Source organism: Homalodisca vitripennis, chromosome 2, assembly GCF_021130785.1.
Source record: "Homalodisca vitripennis isolate AUS2020 chromosome 2, UT_GWSS_2.1, whole genome shotgun sequence".
NCBI lineage: Eukaryota > Metazoa > Arthropoda > Insecta > Hemiptera > Cicadellidae > Homalodisca > Homalodisca vitripennis.
This window is the reverse complement of record NC_060208.1, coordinates 97742390-97768567: the sequence shown is the minus strand read 5'-3', so window position 1 is coordinate 97768567 and position 26178 is coordinate 97742390. Positions and strand designations below refer to the sequence as shown.

At 34.3% G+C, this 26178-nt stretch overlaps 1 protein-coding gene across 5 annotated transcripts; it reads left to right on the top strand.

The window, feature by feature from the left end:
• The first annotated feature begins 974 nt into the window (after positions 1–974).
• On the top strand, positions 975–24801 carry LOC124354389. Of its 5 annotated transcripts, none has more exons than XM_046804803.1 (3): positions 975–1318; positions 17425–17559; positions 22956–24801. In XM_046804803.1, exons 2-3 carry the CDS (start codon positions 17444–17446, stop codon positions 24376–24378), a joined length of 1539 nt encoding a protein of 512 aa, XP_046660759.1. In that variant the 5' UTR covers positions 975–1318; positions 17425–17443; the 3' UTR covers positions 24379–24801. The 5 variants fall into 5 exon arrangements, with proteins under 5 accessions (XP_046660759.1, XP_046660757.1, XP_046660760.1 ...); XM_046804801.1 differs by having other exon boundaries at positions 17420–17559; XM_046804802.1 differs by lacking the exon at positions 975–1318 and adding an exon at positions 1997–2275 and having other exon boundaries at positions 17420–17559.
• Positions 24802–26178: the final 1377 nt, after the last annotated feature.

Below are 26178 nucleotides of genomic sequence, written 5' to 3'. Positions count from 1 at the left end.
CTTGGCTTTTTCTTGATTGCCGAAACTTGTTATTTTTTGTAACTTTGGGGCCCATAACTCAACAACTACTAGGCCCTACCCCAGTCAAATTTTTTAAACAGTATTCCTACTATACTATTGCCTAGTCTTTGTATTTTTTTTTGTTTTGTGTATTTAGTTACTTTTTTCTTTTTTTTAGTTTTTCTTCTCTTTTGTTCTTTTTATATTTTCAGTTTTTTCTTTTTTCTTTTTTATTTTTTAATTTTTTTTTGTTTTTTTGTTTTTTTGACTTTCTTTTTTTTTTTTTTTTATTTTTTTTTTTATGTTCAGTTGTTTATAGTTTTTTTTTTTCAGTTTTTGGTTTTTTTTTTTTTTTTTTTTTTTGCGTTTTTTTTTTTTTTTAGTTTTTTTTTTTTTTTTTTTTTTTTTTCTAGTTTTTTTTTTTTTTTTTTTTTGTAGTTGTGAGTTAATTTTTTTTTATTTGTATTTTTTGTTTTTTTTATTTTTTTTTTTTTTTTTTTATTTATTTTTTATTTTTCTTTCTTTTTTTTTTATTTTCCCCTCCCCCGTATGTGAATTTATAAATATCTCTTGTCAATGAAGGCACGTAAACATTTTTACTTATAAAAAAGTTAGTTAAAAAACATAAATTATGAAAGAAAATTATAACTTTAATTTTTTTTTTCAATTATTTAAAAACCTCATGGATAAGACCTATATTATTAAGCTATTTAATAAGTAAAATAAAAATCAAGAACTCTATCTATAACCATTACAGAGATCATATAGGTTCCCAAGTTAACATTAGTTCTTATGGATCGGACTGGCCCTTAAGCGTACACTTTTATTACATTACCGTTCAATACATTACCAATGCATAATATGTAATTAATAAAATAGTCTACAAATTGTGTTTTTTATATTTCTAAGGCAGTGGTGTAAAGGTGACAGTTATGGCTGCCCTTTCGTACGTCACGGTTGACGTCACCACTCATCGCCAGTCTGTCTAATCTACAGATGGTAACCGGCCATATATAGCCACAGCGAAATTTTTAACATTCCAATCTTGTCAACAACTCAGGCTAACCTAAAATCACATGGTCTACAGATCCATTTGGACTTTTCAACCAATACCTTCATACACTCATATTCATCTTCACTAACATCAACACAATCAAAGTGAAACCAATTTTTACAAAACATTTCACATTGAACTGCTTTAACTTCAGTGTTCATAAATTTACTGCAGGACGGACATAAATCACTACGTCATCAGTCATTGCCGAAATTAATATCAAGAGGTGGAGATTGCCACATCTACATTATTAATTGAGTTAAGGTAAATCGATTTTGATTCCAATATCTAAGATATCTTGTAATAACGTAAAGGGGTACGGTCCAATAAGCGGACCCGGTTTTTTATATCGAAATTGGCAAACGATATTACTTAATCATAACCATCGATATAATCAATCGATACTGATGAATTATTTTTAACAACTTAAATAATCTATATGAACAGCTGTAAACACTTTCAAATAATACAAGGTAATATTTTAAATTTCACGTAACATTGTGTATTAAAATGGCCGTCAATCTTAGGAAGCTTCACGAAATTGCTTTAAAAGACGATAAAATATGTTTTTTATGGCTTCAGGATGTTGGGTTAGTACCTAAGAATCCATTATGTGATATTTGTGGAAAGGTAACAAATGTAACTGTCAGAGGAGCTAACATGGTCGTCTTCAGATGCAAAAAAAGAAGGTAATGGTGGACACAACTTTAGTAAAAACGTTTTCGTTCTATTTCATTTAGTTAAAGTTATGAGTTTCCCTGATTTTGGTTATGTTCATTTATTATTTTGTTATCATTAAATTCACATTTTAATTTAAACATGATTGTTATTACTTTTATATCGATTGATAGTCTATGATTCGATATGCGAATATTAGGTATCGATGATTATATTCTTCGATATAAAAAAACCGGGTCCGCTTATTGGACCCTACCCACGTAAAGTACAATAAAGGGCAATACGCTGGGTGGTTGGGATTACTTATGATCTTATACACTAATCTGTCAGTGATCATCTCCCTTCATAGACTTAGGGATGATGATTGTGACGGTTTCCACCTGTAATGAAATTATAGGTGATGATTTACAAGCACCTATTTTTAACTTAGGGGCTTGATTTTGAACTGAGTAACTTTTCTAGGATGTCCTGGTAAATGGCCATATAGGTAGCAAGCATAGTCCAGCTACCTGGACATTTATAGATTATTAGGGAAAAATCTGGGTGAGTACCTAAGTTATTCTGCCTTAGTAATATTTAGGGGCAGGGTATGATAAGCGGACCCGGTTTTTTATATAGAAATTGGCAAACGATATTATTTAATCATAACCATTGATATATTCAATCAATACTGATTAACCCTCCATCTGATGACTATTTCACTTTAAAATGATAGGGCATTTTCAAGACATTTGCATGGTTTGCTTAAAACATTATAAGAAAATAGAAAACAGTGAGAAATTATCAAGTGATGTACATCAAATTATTTGTAAGAATATGTTATACAAGCTGGTAAGGGTACGGTCCAATAAGCGGACCCGGTTTTTTATATCGAAATTGGCAAACGATATTACTTAATCATAACCATCGATATAATCAATCGATACTGATGAATTATTTTTAACAACTTAAATAATGTATGTGAACAGCTGTAAATACTTTCAAATAATACAATTAAGGTAATATTTTAAATTTCACGTAACATTGTGTATTAAAATGGCCGTCAATCTTAGGAAGCTTCACGAAATTGCTTTAAAAGACGATAAAATATGTTTTTTATGGCTTCAGGATGTTGGGTTAGTACCTAAGAATCCATTATGTGATATTTGTGGAAAGGTAACAAATGTAACTGTCAGAGGAGCTAACATGGTCGTCTTCAGATGCAAAAAAAGAAGGTAATGGTGGACACAACTTTAGTAAAAACGTTTTCGTTCTGTTTCATTTAGTTAAAGTTATGAGTTTCCCTGATTTTGGTTATGTTCATTTATTATTTGTTATTAAATTCACATTTTAATTTAAACATATGATTGTTATTACTTTTATATCGATTGATAGTCTATGATTCGATATGCGAATATTAGGTATCGATGATTATATTCTTCGATATAAAAAACCGGGTCCGCTTATTGGACCGTACCCGCTGGTAACAAAAATAAAAACTTTTTTCTTTTTTACCTGGGCATAATGATAAAAAAAATTAAAATTTCAACTTTGAGGTAATATATATGTACACTAACTTGTTGTATTCTAAATTCCAAAATAAACAAAATGTTCCAAATTTAATGTTGAGTTGAAAACACATCACATAACTTCATAAAAATAAAAACACTAACACTAAGAACTTAAAAATAAAAAAATGGTACGTAACTTAGGTAAATTTTGACTATTGTTGCAATACTTCAAACTTTCAATGATTTTTTTCTCAATAAACCACTCATAAATGTCAAATACAATCCTAAAAATATCTAATGTATAACAAAATTAAACCATGAGAAAAAAAACATATAACTCTTTATATACTAATTATATAACCCAAAATACATTTAATACATAGTCCGATTCAGATCCTGACTCCTCTGCTCTTCTCCTCCTCTCACTAACAATCATCTAAGCGTCACTTCATCTAATCTCTTCATCTAAACAGTGCCTAATCGCACTAGAACGGCCAAGTTCACTCATAATAAAACATAAACTAGTATTGCAAACGATTTACAACGGGGAAGACAGTAAACAAACATGTGCCGAGAACAATAACAGCAAACCAACGCAAGAGCTGAACGCAACAGTAAAGGTGCGGGCGTGGTGCAAATCAGCTGATTGTTACATCCCACTAGGCTACATTCCAAAGACCACCAAATATCGATTCTAGTAATAAAGGGCATTTCTTCCTCTTTCGTACTATATAAATAATCAGCTTATCGCATATCTCATTATAGTTGTTATATGACACTAACTAAGGATCGCACTGTGCGACTCTATCAGTACAGACGGGTCTAATTGAGTCGCACCATGCGATCTTATCAGATGGAGGGTTAATTATTTTGAACTATTAACTTAAGTAATCTATATCAATAGTTGTAAACACTTTCAAATAATACACGTTTAAGGTAATATTTCAATTTTACATAAGTAACATTTGATTATTAAAAATGGCAGTAGATTTTAGAAAACTACACGAAATTGCTTTGAAAGATGATAAGACAGGTTTTTTGTGGCTTCAACATGTTACATGTTACTCGTACCGAAAAACTCATTATGTGAAATTTGTGGGAAAGAAACAACTGCAACTGTGAGAGGAGCAAATATGGTCGTCTTCAGTTTTCCTAATTTTGGTTATAATAATTTGTTTGATACATTGTAAATATTTGTAAATTCTATTTTAATTTAAAACATTTGATTGTTATTGAGGACTATAGATACTTTTATATCGATTGATAGTCTAGGATTTGAGATGCGAATATTAGGTATCGATGATTACATTCTTCGATATAAAAAACCGGGTCCGCTTATCGTACCCTGGGGTACCCATATTTAGCCTAGGTCCTGTAAACATTGGGCATGGAACATATTAAAAAAGGTTTAAAGGTTAGTTTGTTGTAAAAATTATACCTAGTAGTCTAATATTTTATACTGTCGGGATTACTTGCTTATTTGTATGTAAAAACATGTTTCTAGAAGAAAATGTTCTTTTATTTGTTTTAAACACTACTTTCCATTCATTATAGCTACAATCTAAATTCAGTTTATCAAGAAATGTTTCTAATTATTCCATTGCTGTTTTCATGTGTTTGTAGGCTATATCTATGGATTTATATTTGCACAGTGTAAAACAATGTTGCCTGCATATTGCAATGTTTTAACTTATTTAAGAATGTATTTTTCTGGAAGAGTACAATAAGTGGACCAGGTTTTTATATAGATTAAATATATACATACGAATACATCAATCATATCACCATATCTATTTCTAATAACAATCATATTTGAAATAAAAATAATTAATATAATATACATAGTAACAATCTCGTAAAGAATAAACGATCTATAATCATCAAACAAGCAATTAGAACTGAAAATAGGAAAAGTCATAAGTAATAACGAAATGATAACACTATAACAAACATATATAACAAAAAATACAAAATATGCTTACTGTTTATATGTTTTCTCCTTGGTAGTAATGATTAAACACTGAAGAAGTTATTGAAATCATCTTCTCTAGAAAACCGTACTTCTCTTTTGTACAAATACAGAGATGATCTGCAAGCAGGGCTTTTTAAACTTTGTTTCATGGTCCTACACAAGCTTTTGATTGTATGTTATTGTCTACAAAAGATAATACGTTTATTATATGGAAAAATGTTTATACAAGTTAGTTATCATTCAAAATCAGTATCGGTTGGTTATATTGATAGTTACAATTAATTAATATAATTTTCAATATCAGTGTAAAAATCCAGGTCCGCTTATCATACTCTACCCTATTTTTCTAAATAAAATAGTACTTAATACACTGACTTGAGGTAAGCCTGTACAGGTATTTCAGTGACAGAATGGGTTAGAATATAATGGGTGATTAAAAAAGAGCGCTGGTTTTGAAAAGACCGGTAAATTTTATTTTATCGGTTGGCAACAATGTTTGACCTTGATTCTATTTCTGACTACATTCTGATTTTTGAAGCAGGTGATATTTCTCTCATTAGTGCATTCTGTGTCTAACCATTGAGAAGTTTACTTGTGCACAATGAGTGTTCAGAAATCAGAAATCAAAAATTCTTTATTACATGGACTTTGAGAACAGTAATAGTGTCAGTTAATACAAACACATACATACAATGACAGTACGTGTTTTCCCAATGGAAATCAGAATAAAAAGATATAGTCTTTATGGCAGTTTTCTTATAAACTCCTCCACTGTGTAGACTGGATTCTCGGTCAACCAGGCATTAAGCTTGTGTTTCAAGGCATCACTTGTCACTCGTTTAAAGTCTGCAGGAAGAAGGTTGTACAGTTTGGCACCGATAGAAGTGGGTTTCTTGTCATGAAGGGCCGTCCGGTGTCTGGTGACTGGGATTCTTGACGCATGTCTGGTGTTGTAATGGTGTCTTCTGATGTTGTTGGGGACACCAAGTCGGTCTACGTGGAGGATGACTTCTTGAATGTAGATTGCTGTGGCAGTTTAAATTTTTAAATCCTTAAAAGCATCTCTACAGCTGTCACGTGGTCCCAGGTTGGCTAGGGTTCTGACTGCTAGCTTTTGCCCTGTCAACACTCTCTTGAGGTTATAGGCTGATGTACTGCCCCACACTGTGATGCCATACCTTAGATGAGTTTCTAAGAGAGCGTGATAGGCTACTTTTGCTGAGTCAAGACTACATATATGCTTAATTCTGCGTATTACATAGACTGCAGAGTTGATTTTTTTTGCAGAGAGCATTGATGTGTGGTCCCCCGGTGAGATTGGCATCCAAGGTAATTCCCAAAAGTTCTGTTTTTTTACTTGAGTAACATCAGGTAGAGGAGGAATATGGCTTCCCCGTCTTCCAAAGTTTATTTGTTTGGTTTTGGATGGGTTTGCAGCCAAATCATTGCGCTTATGCTATATATGCGCTTATGCTATATATGCGCTTATGCTTAGGTCTTCAGGATCGTCATTGTGAAAAAGCAGTGTTGTATCGTCCGCATACATTACTGTTGTACTGTAGTCCTTAATTATATTGGGGAAGTCATTGGTCAGCAAAATAAAAAGTACAGGCCCAAGCACTGATCCCTGGGGAACTCCTCTTGTTAGGGGAAGTAACCCAGACCTTGTAGTTTGAGAGACTCCATTGATATTGTGCCTCAGCTCCACTAGCTGACTTCTGCCAGTCAGGTAGCTGTCAAACTACCTGTTTGCAATTCCTTGAACTCCCATTGACTGAAGTTTAGTTAGGAAAATATCATGCCCTAGGCAGTCAAAGGCTTTAGAGTAGTCCAGTAGGACAGCTGAGGTGTATTAGCAGTTGTCGATTTGGTCAATGACATACTCAACCAGGTCTATGATAGCCGTGCTGGTAGTCCTGCCCTTGATGAATCCATGCTGATTTGGAGTTAGGAGGTTAAGGCGAGTGAGATGTTCTTCTAGTCTTATTCGGGCAATTTTTGAGAAAGTGGGCAGGATTGATAATTATTTGGCCTATAATTATTTAGCTGAGTTTGGTCTCCTTTCTTAAGTTTAGGGTACACTTTTGCTATCTTGAGTGCAGATGGGAAAACGCCACTGTGAAAAGACTTGTTGATGATTAATTGCAGGGGGTAGGCAAGGCTGTCAGCACAATGCTTAACCAGTTTAGCTGAGATTTCATCAGTTCCACTTGATGTTTTGTTTTTCAGGGAGGCTATGGTGTCCTTAACTTCCTTTTCATTAGTTGGAGTTAACAGGAGTGTTTGCTGAGAAGGGACTGCTATTGGTGGTGTGTTTCTTTTTTTGTGGCATGTTTGAGTTGTAGCTCTCAAGGTGTTGTCAGCAATTATTGTAGAGAAATAACTATTGAATTCGTTTACAATAGTTTCAGGTTGTTTCAGTTTTCTCCCACCTATGAAAAGTTGAATTGGTCTATCTTCTCTTTCACTACGCTTGGTTCTTCTTTCTTGGTTGATGATCTCCCAAATTGCCTTTGGTTTATTGTCAGCTTGGTTAATATGATCAGATGAGGCCTCATGACGCACTTTCTTCAATCGGAGGTCGTATCTTTTTCTCCACCATGGTAGCCTTGTCTTCTTCTTTTCCTGTAAACTCATATTTTTCAAACGCTGTAAGATAGTCTCGTCTTAGTTGCATTGCTACTGGATCTGAGTACTTCCTTGATGTTCTTGCTGATTTTAATGTTACTGACTTTGGTGGACAGGTGGCATTCAGTTCCATTGTGACTATATTTATAAAACTGACTATGTTAACCCTTTGAGGTCTCAATAAAAATTGCTTCGGCAGTCCTCAGGTCGTATTTAATTTCTGTTAGTTAATATCCGGTTGACCTATTGTCGACATGCGAGCGTTCAGCGAAACTGCGGCGGTCGACCTATAGTCGACGACTGATCGCAAAGGGTTAATAGTGAAAACGTTTTATCAGAGTGGACAGAGTTATGCGGCTACTGTTTGGCGACTTCGCGGTACTCTAGGACGTAATGAAGCACCGTATGAATCAACAGTTCATAGACTCGTGAAAAAGTTTCAAGAAACGGGTTCAACAGTTGACCTCAAAAGTTCTGGACATCATCGTTGTGCCCGAACTGAACAGAACATTGAGGTGGTTCGTGACAGTGTAGCTGTTAGCCCAGCGAAATCAATACGTCGCCATTCTCAACAATTGGGTTTAAGATGTTCTTCTGTACGGAGAATTCTTTGGTACGATTTCAAATATCACTCGTATAAAATTCAGCTGACGCAACAATTGAAAGTGGCAGATCACTAGAAGAGACGACAGTTTGTTGATTGGGTATTGAGAAATTCGTAGGAGGAAGAAAACTTTGTAATGAATATCATCTTCAGTGATGAAGCGCACTTCCAATTGAATGGATTTGTTAATAAACAGAACTGTCGTATCTGGGGTTCAGAAAACCCTCGCATTATTAACGAAAGGGAAATGTATCCACGAGTAAAATTGGTAATATCATTATTTGCCATTCCTGTTGCTAATGAAAATAAACTAATTAAAACAAACAATACATTATACTAAAGTAATTTGGAATGGAGACAAAACAACTTTTACATTACAGAAGAAATAAACAGCTGTTCACATTAATCAGCTCATTGACTTTAAATCAGCTGTTCAGAGTAAAACAGTTTAGAAAACTATACTTCCTGTTGTGTGTGTGTAAAACATGGTATTATGTTTAATAGTACCAATCAGTTGTTTTTTATCCGATTTTAATGAAACAACCACTGTTAGATTTTAGAATAAAGTTTACAACATTGTAATATTCTTATAAAATTTTCATACAGGGTATCGATTTTGCAGAATTTAACATCAAAATTTATGATTGGCTGCCATTTTGAAATGGGTAAAGATAATTTGTTCATATTTTTTTCTCAAATGGGCATAAAAAAAGGCCAACACAACTGCAAAGTTTCTTAACTTTATCTTTACTGGTATATAAGATATAATTTTTTTTGGTAAAAATCACATACAGACAGATAGACAGAAAACTAAACGTTTTAGGACATACCTCCATATGAAGTTTTTTGCTCATTTTCACGTCTAGAACAAAATACCAAAATATTGGAACACCTTTAGGAAACACCCTGTACATGTAATTTTATACTGTATATATATATATATATATTGATATATATTGATGTATATGATGTATTGATGTATATATATTGATGTAAGCCAAATTTGATGAGATGTCAATTTTGATGAGGACCCCTCGTTGCTGCGCCTATTGATGTAGGTCAAATTTGATGCGAGTGTAAATTTGATGAGAGTCCCAGGTTATAACACCAATTTGCTATGTGTCACTCCCACGTTGGTTACGATAATTTGCTGAAAGTCAGTTCTTTAGAATTATTCACTCACCATGTAGTTGTACGCGCCTTGTCACCAGTGGCATGTTGTTATACCATGTTGTTCATCATAGTATCGGTCGCCATCTTGCCCAATGCTAGCTGTATTTCCTCGTATTACTCAAAAATTATTAGATTTGAATGTCTCTGGTGTTATCACCAGAGACAAGTCTGTGTGTATGTCAGGGTTCCAAAATATATTAAGTAATAATTACAAAATTTAACATCACCACACTTTTTGTAAAAGGGATATTTAAAGAAAGTCAAAGCAAGTGACCACGAGATTAGTTTATTAAATGTCACACTCTCAACAATATTATAAACTCACTCACCTTGCAGTGCTTTGATAATTTTAAAAGTCTAAACAATATCCCATCCTTGATTAAATTTCAATATACTATACAACAGATCATTACTTTCCCAGGAGAACTAACACAACCTCCTTGCTTCGAGTCTGATGGTAGAAGAAGGAATCTCCGTATAATACGACGGATACTGATTCAAAACAACACTCATCACTTCTCTCGTTCAAATCAGCGTCTTCACGAATAAATTTAATTTAATTCTTTCTTATAATTGTCAAAATTTATCACGTTTACTATAATTAATCAATTTAAGTATTTCTATTTTCTTTTTATTAATTTTTCAAAGCTTTTTATTTAAATTTTTAGCAACATGTGCTTTATGACGTCATAAATTTACAAGTCATTCATACCACAATTGGCTCTTCTGCGTAATTCTATTTAATGTTTTTGTAAAACACGAATTTTGGTTATGTTTACTTCATTTTAATTAATCAAATCTTTTCCCGTATAAAGTTCAATAAATGTCTTCGTTATTAAATAAATCTCAATTCCGACAACATGTGATTCACTGATGTCACAGTCTGCCGATTCATTGACGTCACAGTCTGCCAATTCCCCGCGAATATTCAAATGTCGTAATTTGACCTGTTACAATATATTATACATACATTTTATATATATATATATATATATATATATATATATATATATACATATACATAAATTATATAAATAAATCAGATTATTGTTTTAAGTAAATTATCTAGAGGCATTCCTAATGTTATGGGTTTTAGTTCACTTTGTTCATTTTCAACTTTCACATTAAATTTAGTATTTTTAAATATGATTTAAGCTAACTTAACTTAACTTATTCCTATTTCTTCATGTGATTTCAATAGTTTTTTCATAGCATCCATTATGACTTCATCTACATTTTTCTTTTTTTACTTCCAAGCAGTTTATTAACATTGGACTATAATTTTGTGGTATCCCATATAACGTTTTCAAATTGTTGATTTACAGTAAAGATTTTTTTGATTTTTAATAGCATTATTAACTCGTTTCTAAAATGTCTATGTATATATCTATATAGTAATCTCTGTTTTATATATATATATATATATATATATATATATATATATATATATATATTGTGATTCAAAGTTTATTGAAATTAAATTAAATTCAGCTATTGCCATTTATACAAATTTAATTAATGTAAATAAAAGTCGTTTGACAGGTATTTGGTCTTCCGATTACATGTTAGTTTGTTTCTTTAAATGCATATGTAACAAATACAGCCAAATATAAAATAATTGAATTGTAAAAAGTAAGGCCTCTGTGGTGTAATGGCTTTAAATGCATATGTAACAAATACGGCCAAATATAAAATAATTGAATTGTAAAAAGTAAGGCCTCTGTGGTGTAATGGTGGCACATTCACCTGCCAAGTGAGAGATAAATAAATAAATAAATAAAAATGCCTTTATTACAAGCGATACTCAGTTTACACTGTTTTTAGTACAACTCAAGTCAAGTACAATAAATATGTCCTAAGCTAATTAAATAGATAACTTATATTGACAATAACTTACATGCACATAGAACATAATTACAAAAAAAAAACATGAATTTACAAATCACAGAAAGAGCTCTTTAGTCGTTTTTTAAAACTGGTAACTGAGTTTAAAGCTTTGACGTTACCGGGGAGACCATTGTACAACTTCGGACCGAAGTACGAAAATCCTTTCCTCCCTACTTCAAGCCTCACCCTAGGCAGGTGGAGGGTCCTGTTTTGTCGAGTTGCACGCTGAGAGACCTCATCCTGGTAAACGAGCTTTTCGCAGAGGTACTCCGGTTCTTTGAGCTTCAGAGTTTTGTGTATCATGCAGCCGGTGAGTATCCCGCAAACGTCCTCCATGGGGAGCATGTTAACAGCAGTTCTGAAAGGGGTCACGTGATCACGACGCTTCAGTTGGAAAATGAAGCGGATTGCAGTGTTTTGCATCTTTTGTATTCTAGTGACATTTTCCCTTGAAATACTATTACCGTATGCAGGATAGCAGTACTGAAATACTGACAAAACCAACGACTGCATGAGACGAAGTTTTGTACGCTCAGGTAAAAGATCTCTGAACCTATATAAACCTCTTAAACGACCAAGCGCTCGTTGAATGGCGTAAGTGACATGATGGGTAAAGGTGAGCTCACTGTCTAGCACAACACCCAGGGTCTTTACAGTGTTACATATAGCCAGGCTTTCTCCGTTAAGCCTGACAATTAAACCTTGGTCATCCATCATGTCAGTAACAGTTTGTGGTGCCACATGCAGGACATTACACTTGCCTACGTTCAGCTTCAACCCATTTTTTCGCTGACCATACGGAGATTTGTTGAAGGTCAGTGTTTATGTTGTTGATAGCTAAATTTATCTTGCTGGGTTCGTAAGCCAAGTGCAGTTGACTGTCATCTGCATATAAATGAGCCGTGCAGCTTTGTATACTGTCTGCCATATCGGAAGTGTACAGATTGAAGAGAAGTGGACCCAGACAGGATCCTTGAGGGACACCTCGCTGCTTGAAGAGTGGCGAAGAAGTGTCACTTCCCAGCTTAGTGACTTGTTGCCTACTACCCAAGTATGATTTGACCCATCTCACAGTATTATCGTCGAAGCCCATATAGCACATTTTGGCCAGCATCATCTCATGGTTGATCGAGTCAAAGGCCTGGGAGTAGTCTAGAAGTACAAGTGAGTTTTGCAGTCCACGATCTTTGGCTTGAAACATGTCACTGAACAAATTTGTCAGCGCTGAACAGGTACTGTAGTTTTTGCGAAACCCTGACTGCAATTTAGGAAGCAACTTATTATCTGCAATGTATTCATTCATTTGAGCGATAACTATTTTTTCTAACACCTTTGACATTGCTGGCAAGATAGAAATTGGCCTCAAGTGTTGTACAGATGTAGGGTTGGTATTTTTGGGCAATGGTTGAATAACACTAAATTTCCAAGCATTGGGAAAAGTACCTGATCTAAAGCTTTCATTCAAAAGATGGGTGATTGCTTTAATTGCATATGGGCTAACAGCTTTTATCATTTGGATGGAGATCTCGTCCGTTCCAGTAGCGTGAGATTTTATTGCGCCAATAGCCCATCTGACGTTATCATCGGTAATAGTCTTGAATTTAAATGTTTCTCCATTACCCCTTCTATTAGCTTCCAAGAATCTAACTAAATCCTTATCTACCTCCAACCCTGAGCCCATCTCAACAAAATATTTATTCATTTCATTAACCTCTAAGCTGTTTTGAAGAGTTTTATTCGCCTTATCAGGAACAATATCACACTTTCGAAGGCATCTCCAGAATTTCTTAGAAGACTTAGTACAAGTAAGGTTATCAGAGAAATAGTCTTTTTTAGCTTTCCAAATTAACTGGTTTAACCTGTTTCTAACAATTCTGTATTGATTCCAGTCACTTCTCTGTCTGGTTCTCCAATATTGATTTCTAAGTTTATTCTTAGTCTTAGTGAGTTCTTTGAGTTGATCACTTCTCCAAGGGGCTTTCTTCTTTGTTACCCGTTTGCAGACAACTGGTGCATGTTCATCAAATATTTTCTTAATATTACTAGTAATAAACTGCTCAATTTCATGCCTAGAGCAATATTCCAATTAACATTTGAAGTAGTTTCTACTGCCTTTTCGGGGTCAAATTTAGAGTAATCTCGGTATGTGATCAGTTTTGAGCTTGGCCTTACTTTAGGCACAAAAATCTCACAAAAAACAAGTTTGTGATCTGTCATAACCTGCCCACGATGATCTTTAATGCTTGCAGTGTCTACTACACCGGTTCTCTTGACTTCAGTCGACTTGTCCACGATAATATGGTCGATTAATGTGGTTGAAGTCCCTGTAACTCTTGTAGGCTCGTTAACCATCTGAACTGCATTTGAGTCCTTCAGGAGACGGCGGAGATACTTTGCATCGTTGCTTGTGGCAGAGAGAAGGTCAATGTTTGTGTCTCCTAAATAAATCACAGTGTTGACTTGTACTGCCAGTTCCACAAACAGCGAGTGAAATAGTTCCTCAAGGCTGGAGGATCTCACATAAGAAGGTCTGTACACCTCACAAAGCCCAACCCGCACTCCTTTCCACTTTAGAATTACACAGATGTGTTCTACTCCAGGATTTATGTCTTCAGACAAGAAATGTTGCTCAAATGAAATGCCTTCCTTGATGTAAAGAGCCACTCCTCCACCCATCTGGTGCCTGTCAAGAACTTGGTTGAAGTGACGATCGCTTCGCAACAAGACATATCCTGGTATACCATAACTTTCTGATGGGGTGCTAGGTTGTAGCCAAGTTTCTGACACACAAAAAACGTCAAAGTCAAAATCGCTCAATAAAGAACACATTTCATCAAACCCTGTGTTCAGGGATCGCATGTTCAAATGAGCAACCTTGAGACGTCGACTTTGTTGTTCACCCCCCCGCGCTGCTAGTTTCCCTGCTCGGGAGAACTCTCCAGCTGTTCGTTGGACGCTGGCTCTGAGCAAGGAGGAGGTGAATACAAAGCTGCAGCCATGACATCAACAAACAGAGAGCCCAAACGTGCTACGGCTCTCCTGTTAAAATGTACGCCATCTCGAGAGAGGTCTCGTTTACTGACGTGACAGTTGGCCTCCACAAAGGTGACATCAAAGCTGTTGCACATCAACTCGACTTGCGAGTTGAAATCGAACAACGCTTTGTATGTGATATCACGCCTAGTCAAAACACTGTTAAAAAATATTTTTGTGTTTTGAAATCGGGTTTTAGCAGTGAAGAGGAGGTCAGCAATACTATGAAGGGCCTCGCGTTTACCGTGTCCTCCATTGTAGCCCGGCCTGCCCCGGTAACCTTGTCTCAAATTATTAGCTCCTACATGAAAATATATTACATCTAAATCTAAGTCTATATAATCTAACAGTTTGTTCTTAATATCTAAGGCTTTTCCACCTGGACAACATTCTAGATGTGCACCTCTTACAACAGCTTCAAAAGAAGAATGTCTTAAGTGTGAGTCACCAATAAGAAGCACTTTTTTAAAGTCTTTGGTATGGTGAGAGACGCAAGGAGGATCAGAGGTGTCAGATGAGGTAGGTGGGGGTGTTGCCTGAGGGGTGGGATTGATGGCGGGGGTGGGGGGAGCAGTCACACTTGGTAAGATCAGAGTAGCCTCGGTAGCAGCTGGTGTAGGCAGTTCAGCCAGTACAGCGTTCTCATCATCTTCCACAATAGGCTGTTCCGACACTTGTATCTCAAGCCGTTTCAGTTCCAACCGCATACTCTCTATTTCAGCTTCTAAGACCTCGATGGTAGTAAGAAGACACTTGCGCTCACCGGAGAGAAGTTCGATTCTCTGTTGGTGTTCAGCTATTATATTTGCAGTGTTCACAGTCCCATGTCGATCGATTTGTTCCTTAAGTTGTTCATTTTCCTTCTTACATTGAGCAATCTGCAAATTAAGCTGACGAACTTCATCTTCTTGTTTCCTTTCAAGTTCGCAGCATTCTAAGGATATTCCTTTAAAACTTTTGTTGAGGTCAGTGCATCGATTTTCGGCTGCAACCAAATCCAGGCGAACATCTTCGATGTCACGTTTGAGGTCTTCGTTGGATTTTGTTGTATCGTTAAGTTTAGAGAGGAGGGAGGAAACATGAGGGATTAGGTTATCTATTGCGTTCTCGCCAAATGTTGCCCTAATAGACCTAAGCTCATTAAAAAATAAAGCTGACAAATCTATTACATCCTGATGTAAATAATGCAGACCTTCAATCCCTTTTAACAACTCATTTGATCTTGTAATTCGTACCATTTTTTAAATAAAGAGAAAGGATAACTGTGTTCCTTAAACTATTAATAAATAAATAAATTTCTCGTAATAAAATAGAGTAAAACAAATATCTATCAATAAATAAAATATTACACTCTTATTACTAAAACACGTAAATATATTATTTTTACACAAAGATAAATAATTAATATAAATACTTAGTCAACAAACAAATTACAACACAAATTAAATGGTCTGCATGCTAAGATTAATAAAAATAAAATTATAAAAGCAATGGATCCTGCTCTGTCAAAAAATGTCTGACTCACACTAATTATGATATTATTACACAACGGCATGAACTCCTTCAAAAAGTCACTGGCAGTTCAAACGCAGACAAGAGAACTAGAAGTATGGAAATAATTGAAGGCGCTGCAATAATCCGTCCGTATGGAGGGGCCGTGCAGCGGGTCTGGCCTGGTGAAACGGGAAATGTTAGTCTGACAGCCTGCAGTTGGCAGCGGCGCAGCAGAGATGTGCAGAGGCAGTTTTCTGTTATCAATGTCCGACTGACAAGGCTTCTAACTTTGATGTTAGTTACGTGTCTTGACATTAACTACTTACAATGCAGTTCATGAGTTGATTGATATAACGTCAACTGATCATTACTAATAAAAGACTTATCGGCACACTGTTATATATTCATAAGTTAGTTTGTTACTAACGAAATATAATTAACAATTATAACTGCACAGTTAAAATGAATGCAACTTTACACGGCAGCCCAGGCTTGAGATTCGGGTTCGAGTCCCGGCGGAGCAAGTACTTTTTGTGATTCAATGTTTATTGAAATTAAATTAAATTCAGCTATTGCCATATATATATATATATATATATATATATATATATATATCCTATTTATTAGATTAGTAAGGGATCACCTTTCCATAATGTAAACAGGCAATCTCTCTCTTGTATCATTTTCATTAAGGTATTATTCATCCAGGTTTTAATTCTTAGGTCTACTTTTTAGATTGGCCTCCTTTTTAATGGAACAACCATTATCACTATCAGTATAATAATTGCTCCTATCCGCTCACTCCAATTTTTCTTTGTTTGATTTTGATTTAACTAGTGTTTAATTGTACTTATAAATATACTTTTCAACTCTCTCTTTACATCTCTCCCATTCTAATTTCAATGTGGTTGGATAATGGTCGGACATTTTTGATAAGACGATTCCAATTTGAATTAGATTTGTGTTACTTCTTGTATATATGTGGAATAGGCATGGTGTTAAAATTACCCGCTCTCATTTCTCAAGTACTACAGAATATACCTCTTTGTAATAATACACTGTATAATTCACTAGAAGTACAAAAATGTTGTATAACACATTACATTGAAATCATTTAATGTGCTAGAATAATCTTTGGAAAAAAGAATGAACAATTTGGTTTAAAATAAAGAGCAACTACAGGAAGTTTGTTGCCACTTGAGGGTTAATCACTGGAGCCTAATCAGTAAAGAATGTCTTGTCAATTGGGCTTTATCATGAATCGTACTGTGGATTAATATAAGCAAAGCTGTGTGGAACATCTTATTATAATATACGTGGTACGTGGAAAACAGAAGATTTTCCTCTTCTCCACTTCACCTGTTACGAACTGTAGAAATGTGCTATTCTAGTTTTCACATTTTCAGCACAGTGGTGATAGTAGAAGCATTATGGGCATACTACAGTCTTCTATTGCCAATCTTGGCACTACAGCTTGTTTTGTACGACGCCTTGATCCTGGTGACCAGCTATCTGATGTAGATGAAGTCACCTCAGAAGCAAAAATGTAAGTTCATTTCGCCAAACGTTTACAAGAGCAAATTCCACATCTGAAACATTAGCCTATGCAGCATTAAAGCTCACAATATCTCTTTGACAGAGTCAGTTTGGGTTGTGGTGCAATGTATTAACGTAAATAATTCACCAATACATTCGGTAGGACAATAACACCACTTTGTTCACTCACACCGACATATTTGCAATCAACTGATAGAAACCTGTGAAATAGTGACAGTATTTAACAAAATAAAACACCCAACATATGCTCTTTGTTTTGTCTACAATGTTCTCTTATAGATATACTTGGTTGGAATAATTTAAGAATTTACTGTGATATATGACGAGCTGTAATCTTTTGTTGTATGGATTTCAAACTACTTAATGAGGTCCCAAGTTGGCATTAAGGTTGTCCTCAGGGAGCAATCCTGTCGTCTCTTTTGTGGTGCCTAGTTGCTGATGATCTACTAACTAGACTCAGCTAGAAAGGCTTTGAAGTACAGGATTATGCAGATGACCTTGTAATTATAGTTAGGTATAAACATGTGCTTGTATTTAATCAAACTCATGCACCAAGCCTTGATTCTGGTATGGGAGTGGTATGAGTAGGAGAGACTACGTGTCAATCCCTCCAAAATCACTATAGTTCCCTCCACCTAACAGAGAGAGCATAATTTACATTTTCTATCTTTTGGGGATACTAGTTTAGTCATCTTCAGCAAAGTCATATCTATATGGTGAAATGAAATTAATAAAAAATGATTTTATTAAAGAGGTGAACTATCAAGCCGTCTCTACCACTCAACCTTATATCATATGTAGTACATTTACAATAGTTATATACAATTGCGGTAAATTATTAACTTATACTTTAAATAGAAAACTACTTAACCTATACAAAAACTAAGTGCATTGTGTTTTTAGATAAAAGCCTGACCTAGAACTCACACTTGAAGACGTTGCTGTATCAAGCAGTAGTCAATCTTTATACCAGCAGACAGATGTGTAGTAGTTTGGCTTTAAATAGCTGTCAAACCAGGCTAGTGCTGTTCCCATGACTCCAAGAGCATTTCAACTTGCCAAGTAATCAGTCATGATTTAGACACTCAAAAGCCTTGCTGAAGTCTAAATATAGCCTAGTCACCATTGATAAAGCTCAGTTTGTCAGTTATATTTTCAATCAGCTGTATTAGTGCTGCAGTATTTGATCTGCCTTTCAAAAAAGCATGTTGGTAATTTGTTAGTACATTATTAGATTGGTTCTAGGTGTAGTAGTAGTCTGGTTAAGACAATCTTTTCTATTAATTTTGAGAATGTTGTTAGCAGAGAAATGGGGCAGTAGCTGCTCGTCTCTGTGGGTGGTTTATGGAGTGGTTATCTCTTGGCTAGTTTGGCTGACTTTTCAGCAATTCCAACTGCTGGTATTTGTTTGAGGGAATCTATAGTTTTCTGGACTTCTTCAGGTGTAGCTAGATACAAGAAGAGTGTTTATAATATTTGTGCCTGTCGGGCGTAGAAATTTGAGGTAGAGTTGTTTTGTTGGTTACTTTCATTCAATGTTCTTTCTGCTGTGTTTGCAAAAAACTGATTGAAGTTATTTGCAATATATTTTGGTTCTCTCACATCTTTACCATTCACCTAAAGTACCATTTAGTTTAGTTTTAATTTTTTCCCTTTCTTTCTTGGTTTATGACCTGCCTTAATGCTTTTGATTTCTTGTCTGCATGGTCAATGAAAGATTTGATCTTTAGGTTTAACAGCTTGCTTTCATCGTCCTGCAAATACTTTGTTTGTTTATGTGTTTTGTTTGAAGTGACTTATGGGGACAGGTAATATCTAGAGATATCAGAGTATATTTTAGAATAAGTTATATGCTGTGTTAACATTATGTATTTGTCTGAATTTCTCTACAGCCTTTATTGCTTGAGCTTAAGTTAGTTAATGGATTGTTCACTGAAAATCTTCTTTCTTTGGGTGTTGGAATGAAGATGTTTTGCGTACTTAAGGTTATTATTTGAGACGTATGATCTTAAAGGCCTGTTTGAGCTATGGTAGTAATAATTTCATTTTGCTCCAGATTGGTACATACCTAGTTGATGTTCAATGTTCAATTAATGTTGATGAGGTTGATGTTATTTGTATTACTGGAAGTTTATGTATGATAATGTTGTAGCATGCTAATGACTCTGTGATCTTATTGCTGTCATTATTTTCTTGATTACATCTCCCTTTGTTAGTGTTGTCTGCAGGGTTTCTTCATGTAAATAGTGTGTCACTCTTACCAGTTTGTTGGTTAGCCAGTTAACATTTTGGTGGACAATTATTATGTTTGCTTTGGGTCTAATGAGAACACTTTTTGAATTATGAAGGAGGTTTTATCCTACTGTTTATCATGTTTATGTGGACTGAAAGAGAATCAGAGGAGTGAGTGTCAGCCTGTATTAAGATCTGTTTCCTAGATTCTTGTGGGAATGTTGGGGGTACAGGGTGGTGTGAGTTTAAAGTGTTTCCTGCCTGTGGGATCTCCTGTTTTAGTTTTTAAAACGGATGCGGTCTGTAGTGATGGGACCTGAGGTAGTATATCGGACAAAAGGGATCAGGCAGGGGTGTAACTGGAGTGCTGACGCAAGAGGCAGCTGTATGGTCTTGCTTTTTTGTTATAATTTGGATGTAAAATTCAATGTTTTCGGTCAAAAACTGTTTCACACTTTGATTTTGCATACATAGGTGGTTCTTTAATTTTTTATTGTATGATTAGTTTATTTATTTTAATTTTGATCTGGCAGATAAAGTGTGTTCTCTTAAATGGAATTTTGCTGACCTTTTTGAAACTTTGAGGGAAACACTAAAATTTTCTTTTTCTCATATCCTTTTAAAGGTGAAATTTCATTTACTATAAGATGTACTGTATTTACTGTTGGTCAGGTAGTGGTTCAGTTTTTGTGTGGAACTTTGGTTGGCTCTACTAGCAGACAAATATTAGTATCCCTGACAGGACAGTTTTGTTTGTACAATAATTTTCTGTCTTGTATGAGCTCACAGCACTAGGGATTGGCTTAGTTTTAAAGAAATCCGTTAGGTGTTCTATTGTAATTCTTGCTCACACAGTTTGTTTATCAAATATTTTTTTATTTTTATTTCTTCAAAGGGTTCCATACTATCTATTATCATATATTTTTTTCTTTAGAGAGTCAAAGTTTTGTTTTTAATTTAATTTGCCCCTTAAGTTTGATTTGTTCTCTAAGAGTTGAGTTGCATGATAAGAGATTATTTACCTGCTTTGTAAATTGAGATTTTTCGAATTCAGCTTGCTCAATGAAATCACTTTTGAGCTTGTGCTCACTATCCACTTTAATTCTTCAGATGACTAAGTTCAGCTTGGAGTTTATTATTTTCAACTGTAAGGAACTTGATCAGTTCTTTCGCTATTATTTGTCTTCGACTTCATGATGGCACTCATATTTTTTAACTTTTCCATGCATAGTTTCTCATTGAGTTGTAAATTCTCACTAAGCAGTGCATTTCCAACTTTTGTTGCTAGGGTTAGGGATGTTTCATGTTCAAAGTTTTCAGATTGTGAGAGGTTTTGTATTTTGGTTTAAGATTTTCAATATCTATTTTATTTGTTTTCAGGTCTTTTTTACATACCTTGTCACATACCCAAGATACAATTTGTTCTGAAATAAGTTTTTTTTTTTAATTTTTTGTCAGACCAGTTTAGGCATCTGGAATGATACCACATATTGCAGGGTCCAGAATAGCATATACACTGGTATATAACTCCAGTGTAGCAAATGCCACAGGGTAGTCTAAGCATCGTGAGAAACAATTAGGATTAACAGTGTTAAAATATTTTATAGGTTGTGGAGTAGAATTGTATTGTGATATACAAATTTAATATTTGAAATTCATTGAGGAGACTACAGTTGAGATTATTAAAGCAGATGTAACAGTAACATTTGTAATTCTTTGCCAATGATAAACATGTGCATTCTATAATTTATGAATATGAGCTAATTAACTGTCATGTCAGATAGTAAAACCATTGCATTTGTGAAAATACATAATTCTGGGTTAAGTGGCAATCAAGTGCCCTGTCAATAGCATGAGTACAGCAGCTGGCTGAATTGCTGTAGGTCAGTGTTGACAATGCTGACATGGTGTCTGGGTCAATGGTTTAGTCACCAAGCAGCTGTGTGCTAACACCGTATAGTGTGGTATACTGTATCACTGTTGAATTGTGACTTGGCTGTGACATCACTGTTTCACTTCTCCTACAATTCACTTAACTGTGACAGTAGTCAATCAGCCATTGTGTAGGGTTTTTTACTATTGATCTGTAAATTTTTGCACTGAGTAACATAAAAATTGTTTAATTTGTTTTTCACTTTTATGCAGCAGATTAATTGCTTATATACTCAGGAAGTTTATTCAACAATCTTGTTCCATATAGTAAGGGAGATTCATGTACAATTTAAGTCTATACCTCAACTAGTTTTTGGGATATATTGCGGACAGACATGGACAAAAGTGAAATCTTTCTAGCTTCCTAGTGATTTTAGGTCAGGTTCACTTGTTTTCCTCAATTTCATCAAATGAATAAAGAAAGATACATATACTTAATAAATAATCTTTATTTTATTTTTCAAACTTTCCGTCTTATTAATTTCTCCTAATTTTCTTGGAATTTTATTGAAAGATTTGTTCCTAGCAACTGTTTTTGTGCTAGTGCTCCTTTGTTCCCTAAGGAGTTAAAAACCTTAGAATGTTTGAAAATAGGTTAATGTTTTTCAAAATAGCGATTACACTATTTGATCAACAGTCGCAGGTTTTGTCTATGTATCTTTCCTCCTGATAGGTTATACTGGTAGTTCTTAACTGGGGAAGTTACATGTGAAGACTTCCTCCTTCCTTTAAATCTTGGTTTCCTCAAAGTAGCCAAAATTTGTAAGTATCATATTTCTTCAACTTATGTTTGTAAAATGATGAAACTGGCTGCAGTGAAATTTCGGTCTGCCAAGTATCATATCAGGTAGCAGTCATGTCCAAGTACTGATTCAGGGAGGATTGTGCATAGAATAAAGCTGTTTTTGAGTATTTGTCGTAGAGTTTATTTGTTTTGTAGATTCAGGATTGAAGTGTATAAGTGTAGTGGTGTACCAAAGCCAAAGAAGACAATTTTAGAGACTTCCAACAGTAAAATACTTATCAATAAATTCTTTTCACCAGATCCTGTCTCATTACTTTGCAGACGAATCCTGTATAGTGCTATGGTACAGCCCCATTTTATTATATTAAATTTGATCAATAGAATATGTTATAGACATGTATGATATACGTTTAGATCCTATACTACTTTTAAACATATAAATCCAGTCTTTAATAAATTTAAGGATTTACTTACAGGAACACAATGGAGTCTTCAGTGACAGAAGAGAACAACGGATTACCACTACACCTTTTCCCCATTGATGTCATAGAGATGATCACACAATATTTGTCTGCCAAGGACCTAGCAGCGTGTTGTGCTTCCAGTCGCAAGATGAGAGAAGTCTTCGGTGACGACATCTTGTGGAGGAGATACTGTGACAGGGAGCTGGCAGAATATCTGAGGACAACCCCATGCAGGGTGGAGCCACCATTTGTCAGTCCAGAGACTGAAGCCAACACAATATGTCCTCTCAGTTACTGGAGAATGGCCTTTATGAGAGAGAACCATCTCTGGAATAACTATATCCAGGGAAAATATAAGGAAGAGAAAATGACAATTGTCAACCGACAAAATCATCTTTCAACTAAGTCATCTCACATGTTTTTTTCAAATGATGTGATGCTCATACGAGTTTTTGACAGGATTCACATTTTAGATGTTAGTGAATTTCCTTATGTAAACATGACTGAACCAATTCATTTACCAAACTATTTTCTACAAAATTCTTACAAATCATTGCACATAAAATGTAATAAAAACATGATTTTTGTTATTTTACATTCATTGGTACATGTTTACGAAGTAAAAGTTAGTGAGAAACGCTGCATTCTTAAGCATTTATTTTTTGTTGCGGAATCTGACAGACAAACAGTGAATAAAACAGAATATACAAAAAGAATCACTCCTACATTTGCAGATAATCATGACAACACTGCTGTGATAAATTCATACCTCTTCGGGATTGTAAGCGGCCATTCAACATTGCATATTTGGAATTTTGAAAATGGAAAAAAGATTAAAGCGGAAGTCTGCCCATTTTCAAATGAGTATGAGTTTAACAAAATGTATACTTCAGGGACAGATATCCTAATTTTAGTATTTATAGACAAAAAGAACAAAAATCACAGCGTTCTTTTGTATAACTCAACTGACCTGACCTATTTACCTTTTAGAAAAACTTTCATCAGTGATGTTAATTGTTTTGTCATTGGTGAGTTTATTGGAATCTGGTGTATGAGATGGATGACTGTTTATAATTACAAAACTTTAGTAATGGTTTTTAAAGATAAGTATGTTGATAAACTACGCATTTTGAATGATAATTTCATTTTCAGACAAAATAGAGCTCTAAAAGTGTTAAATCCAAAAACTGGAGTTGTCAAAATTGTGATTAATAAATCAAGTTCATTTCATATTTTGTGCAATAAATTTATACAGAGTTTATACACAGAAAACCTAGACAGTTGGTCAAATGAAATATGGGAAATTGATGAAGATTTTAAATTAAAGAGACAATTGAAGCTTAAACTGGAAAATTTTGCTCCATATTATAGAACATCAAATGCAGCTCGTACCAGACTTATACATGTTTTTGATAAAATAGTACATTTTTGGTGATATTCAGCACGCAACAGGATTTCGTAAAAGAGTTAGAAAGCTCTTAAATTATTAGTTTTGTTACAAACTTTCAAGATGTTACTAATCCAAAATTAGCTATGTAATAAATCGTGCTAGTATACCTTTCTCGACATGCATAGAAATTATAATTGTGTTTATACAAGTTATTACTGAGATGTGTGTATTAAACAAATTATATTTATATGTTAATTAATTATATTTCCAAAATGGTATGTAGTTGCTTAACATAGTAACAAAATTATTTTTTATAACCAAAGTCTGGGGCGTGGAGTACTAGTCTGTGTACAAATTTCAGTCACTGTTGAAAATACCGCTGCAAATAAAAGTTGGTTATTTCAATATCTCAATTCAAATGTAAGGATGATGATATAAAATGTATTAAACTATTTCAAGTAAAGCGTATAAAATTGTCTTCCCACATGTACTACCCAACATGTTGTACACATTTACTAATCATATATTTTTTATTGTATTTTCTGTATTTGAAATATTATTTATAAGGAGGTCTAAAAAGTAGGAAGCAAGGAATATTTATGTTTGGTCAGTTGAAATGTGTGAGCGATACAGTTTAATACAAAGAGAACACAGTTTATATTGTGGAAGCCCTACAAGTGATTAGTGAATTAAATCGTAATTGTTATATTTACGTACGTTTAAATAAGTTAAAATATATTTTGTCCTCTTTATTATAAAAAAATCACTTCTTAGGATCATATTTAGCCTTGTATTTAAAACTATTAACTGTGTAAGGTTCCTTAAGTTTATATTTGTATGTGTATGAGACAAACCAAACTAACTTAGTTTATATGAGAGAATGGCATTAATTGTAAACAACTGGATGAAAGTAAATTATGACAAAACACTATTGTTTAAATGTATAAATCAAGGTTATATTTCAAGATGAATAATTTATCACAATGGACATTTTTTGTTTCAAATTTGATATTTACTGTAATAAAGGAAAATAATTTATGCACAGGGTTATCCAAAGAACAGTTCCAGATGGAACGTTCTCTCTGAGACGAAATGATCATGTGTCACAGTATCGTGATGCTGTTAACATGCTTAGCATGGGTGACTTCTACAGGCTGTTGACAAACTGCATGTCTTCCTACTCAGGGTGCCCCAGTACCTGAGTGAGGCTCAAGATAGGCCGAAAAAGGTTTTCCTAATTTGGACCGACATTGTACAATGACCTCTCTGATTTTCTGAAGTCACTTTCTATTAGTTAATTTAAAAAAAATGTGATTCACAGTCAAAAATTTATATTAACTTGAGTTGTCCTGAAAACCAGTTTGTAACTGATAAATGCTTGTTAATATTTATTTGTTTATAAATTTGGATGTATAAGACCAAAATAGGCCATTTTTAATATATTCATAATATAAAATATTTGTAAGGTTTTAGAGGACACAAATGCCTGAGGCAACTTTAGAGCAAATGCGTTCAATGTGATGGTTCCAGGTCAGCCATCGATATAGGTACATTCCAAGGGTCTTAGTGGATTTAGCTTATTCATACCATGAGTAGTTTTTCTGTTGTTGCTGCTAAAGACTAAAATTCATGCCATTTGATTTTTAACTATTCGTTTTCAAATTGATTTTATAGAAATGCTTAATTCAAGGATTCAGATCAATGAATTACTTCATTTAAAAATCATGTTTTGATTTGATCTGATGCAGGGTCGTGTCATCATCATATTGAATCAAATTTCCATTCTGGATTGATGCTTTCAACCTGTTCACATAACGTAGGACTGGCTTAGGGATATCATAGGGC

Excerpts from the sequence above, each read along its gene's own strand:
- LOC124354389 (XM_046804803.1), top strand. The coding sequence starts at position 17,444 with ATGGGCATACTACAGTCTTCTATTGCCAATCTTGGCACTACAGCTTGT. Across the intron at positions 17,560-22,955 it reads GTCACCTCAGAAGCAAAAAT|GAACACAATGGAGTCTTCAG; the intron begins GTAAGTTCATTT and ends ATTTACTTACAG.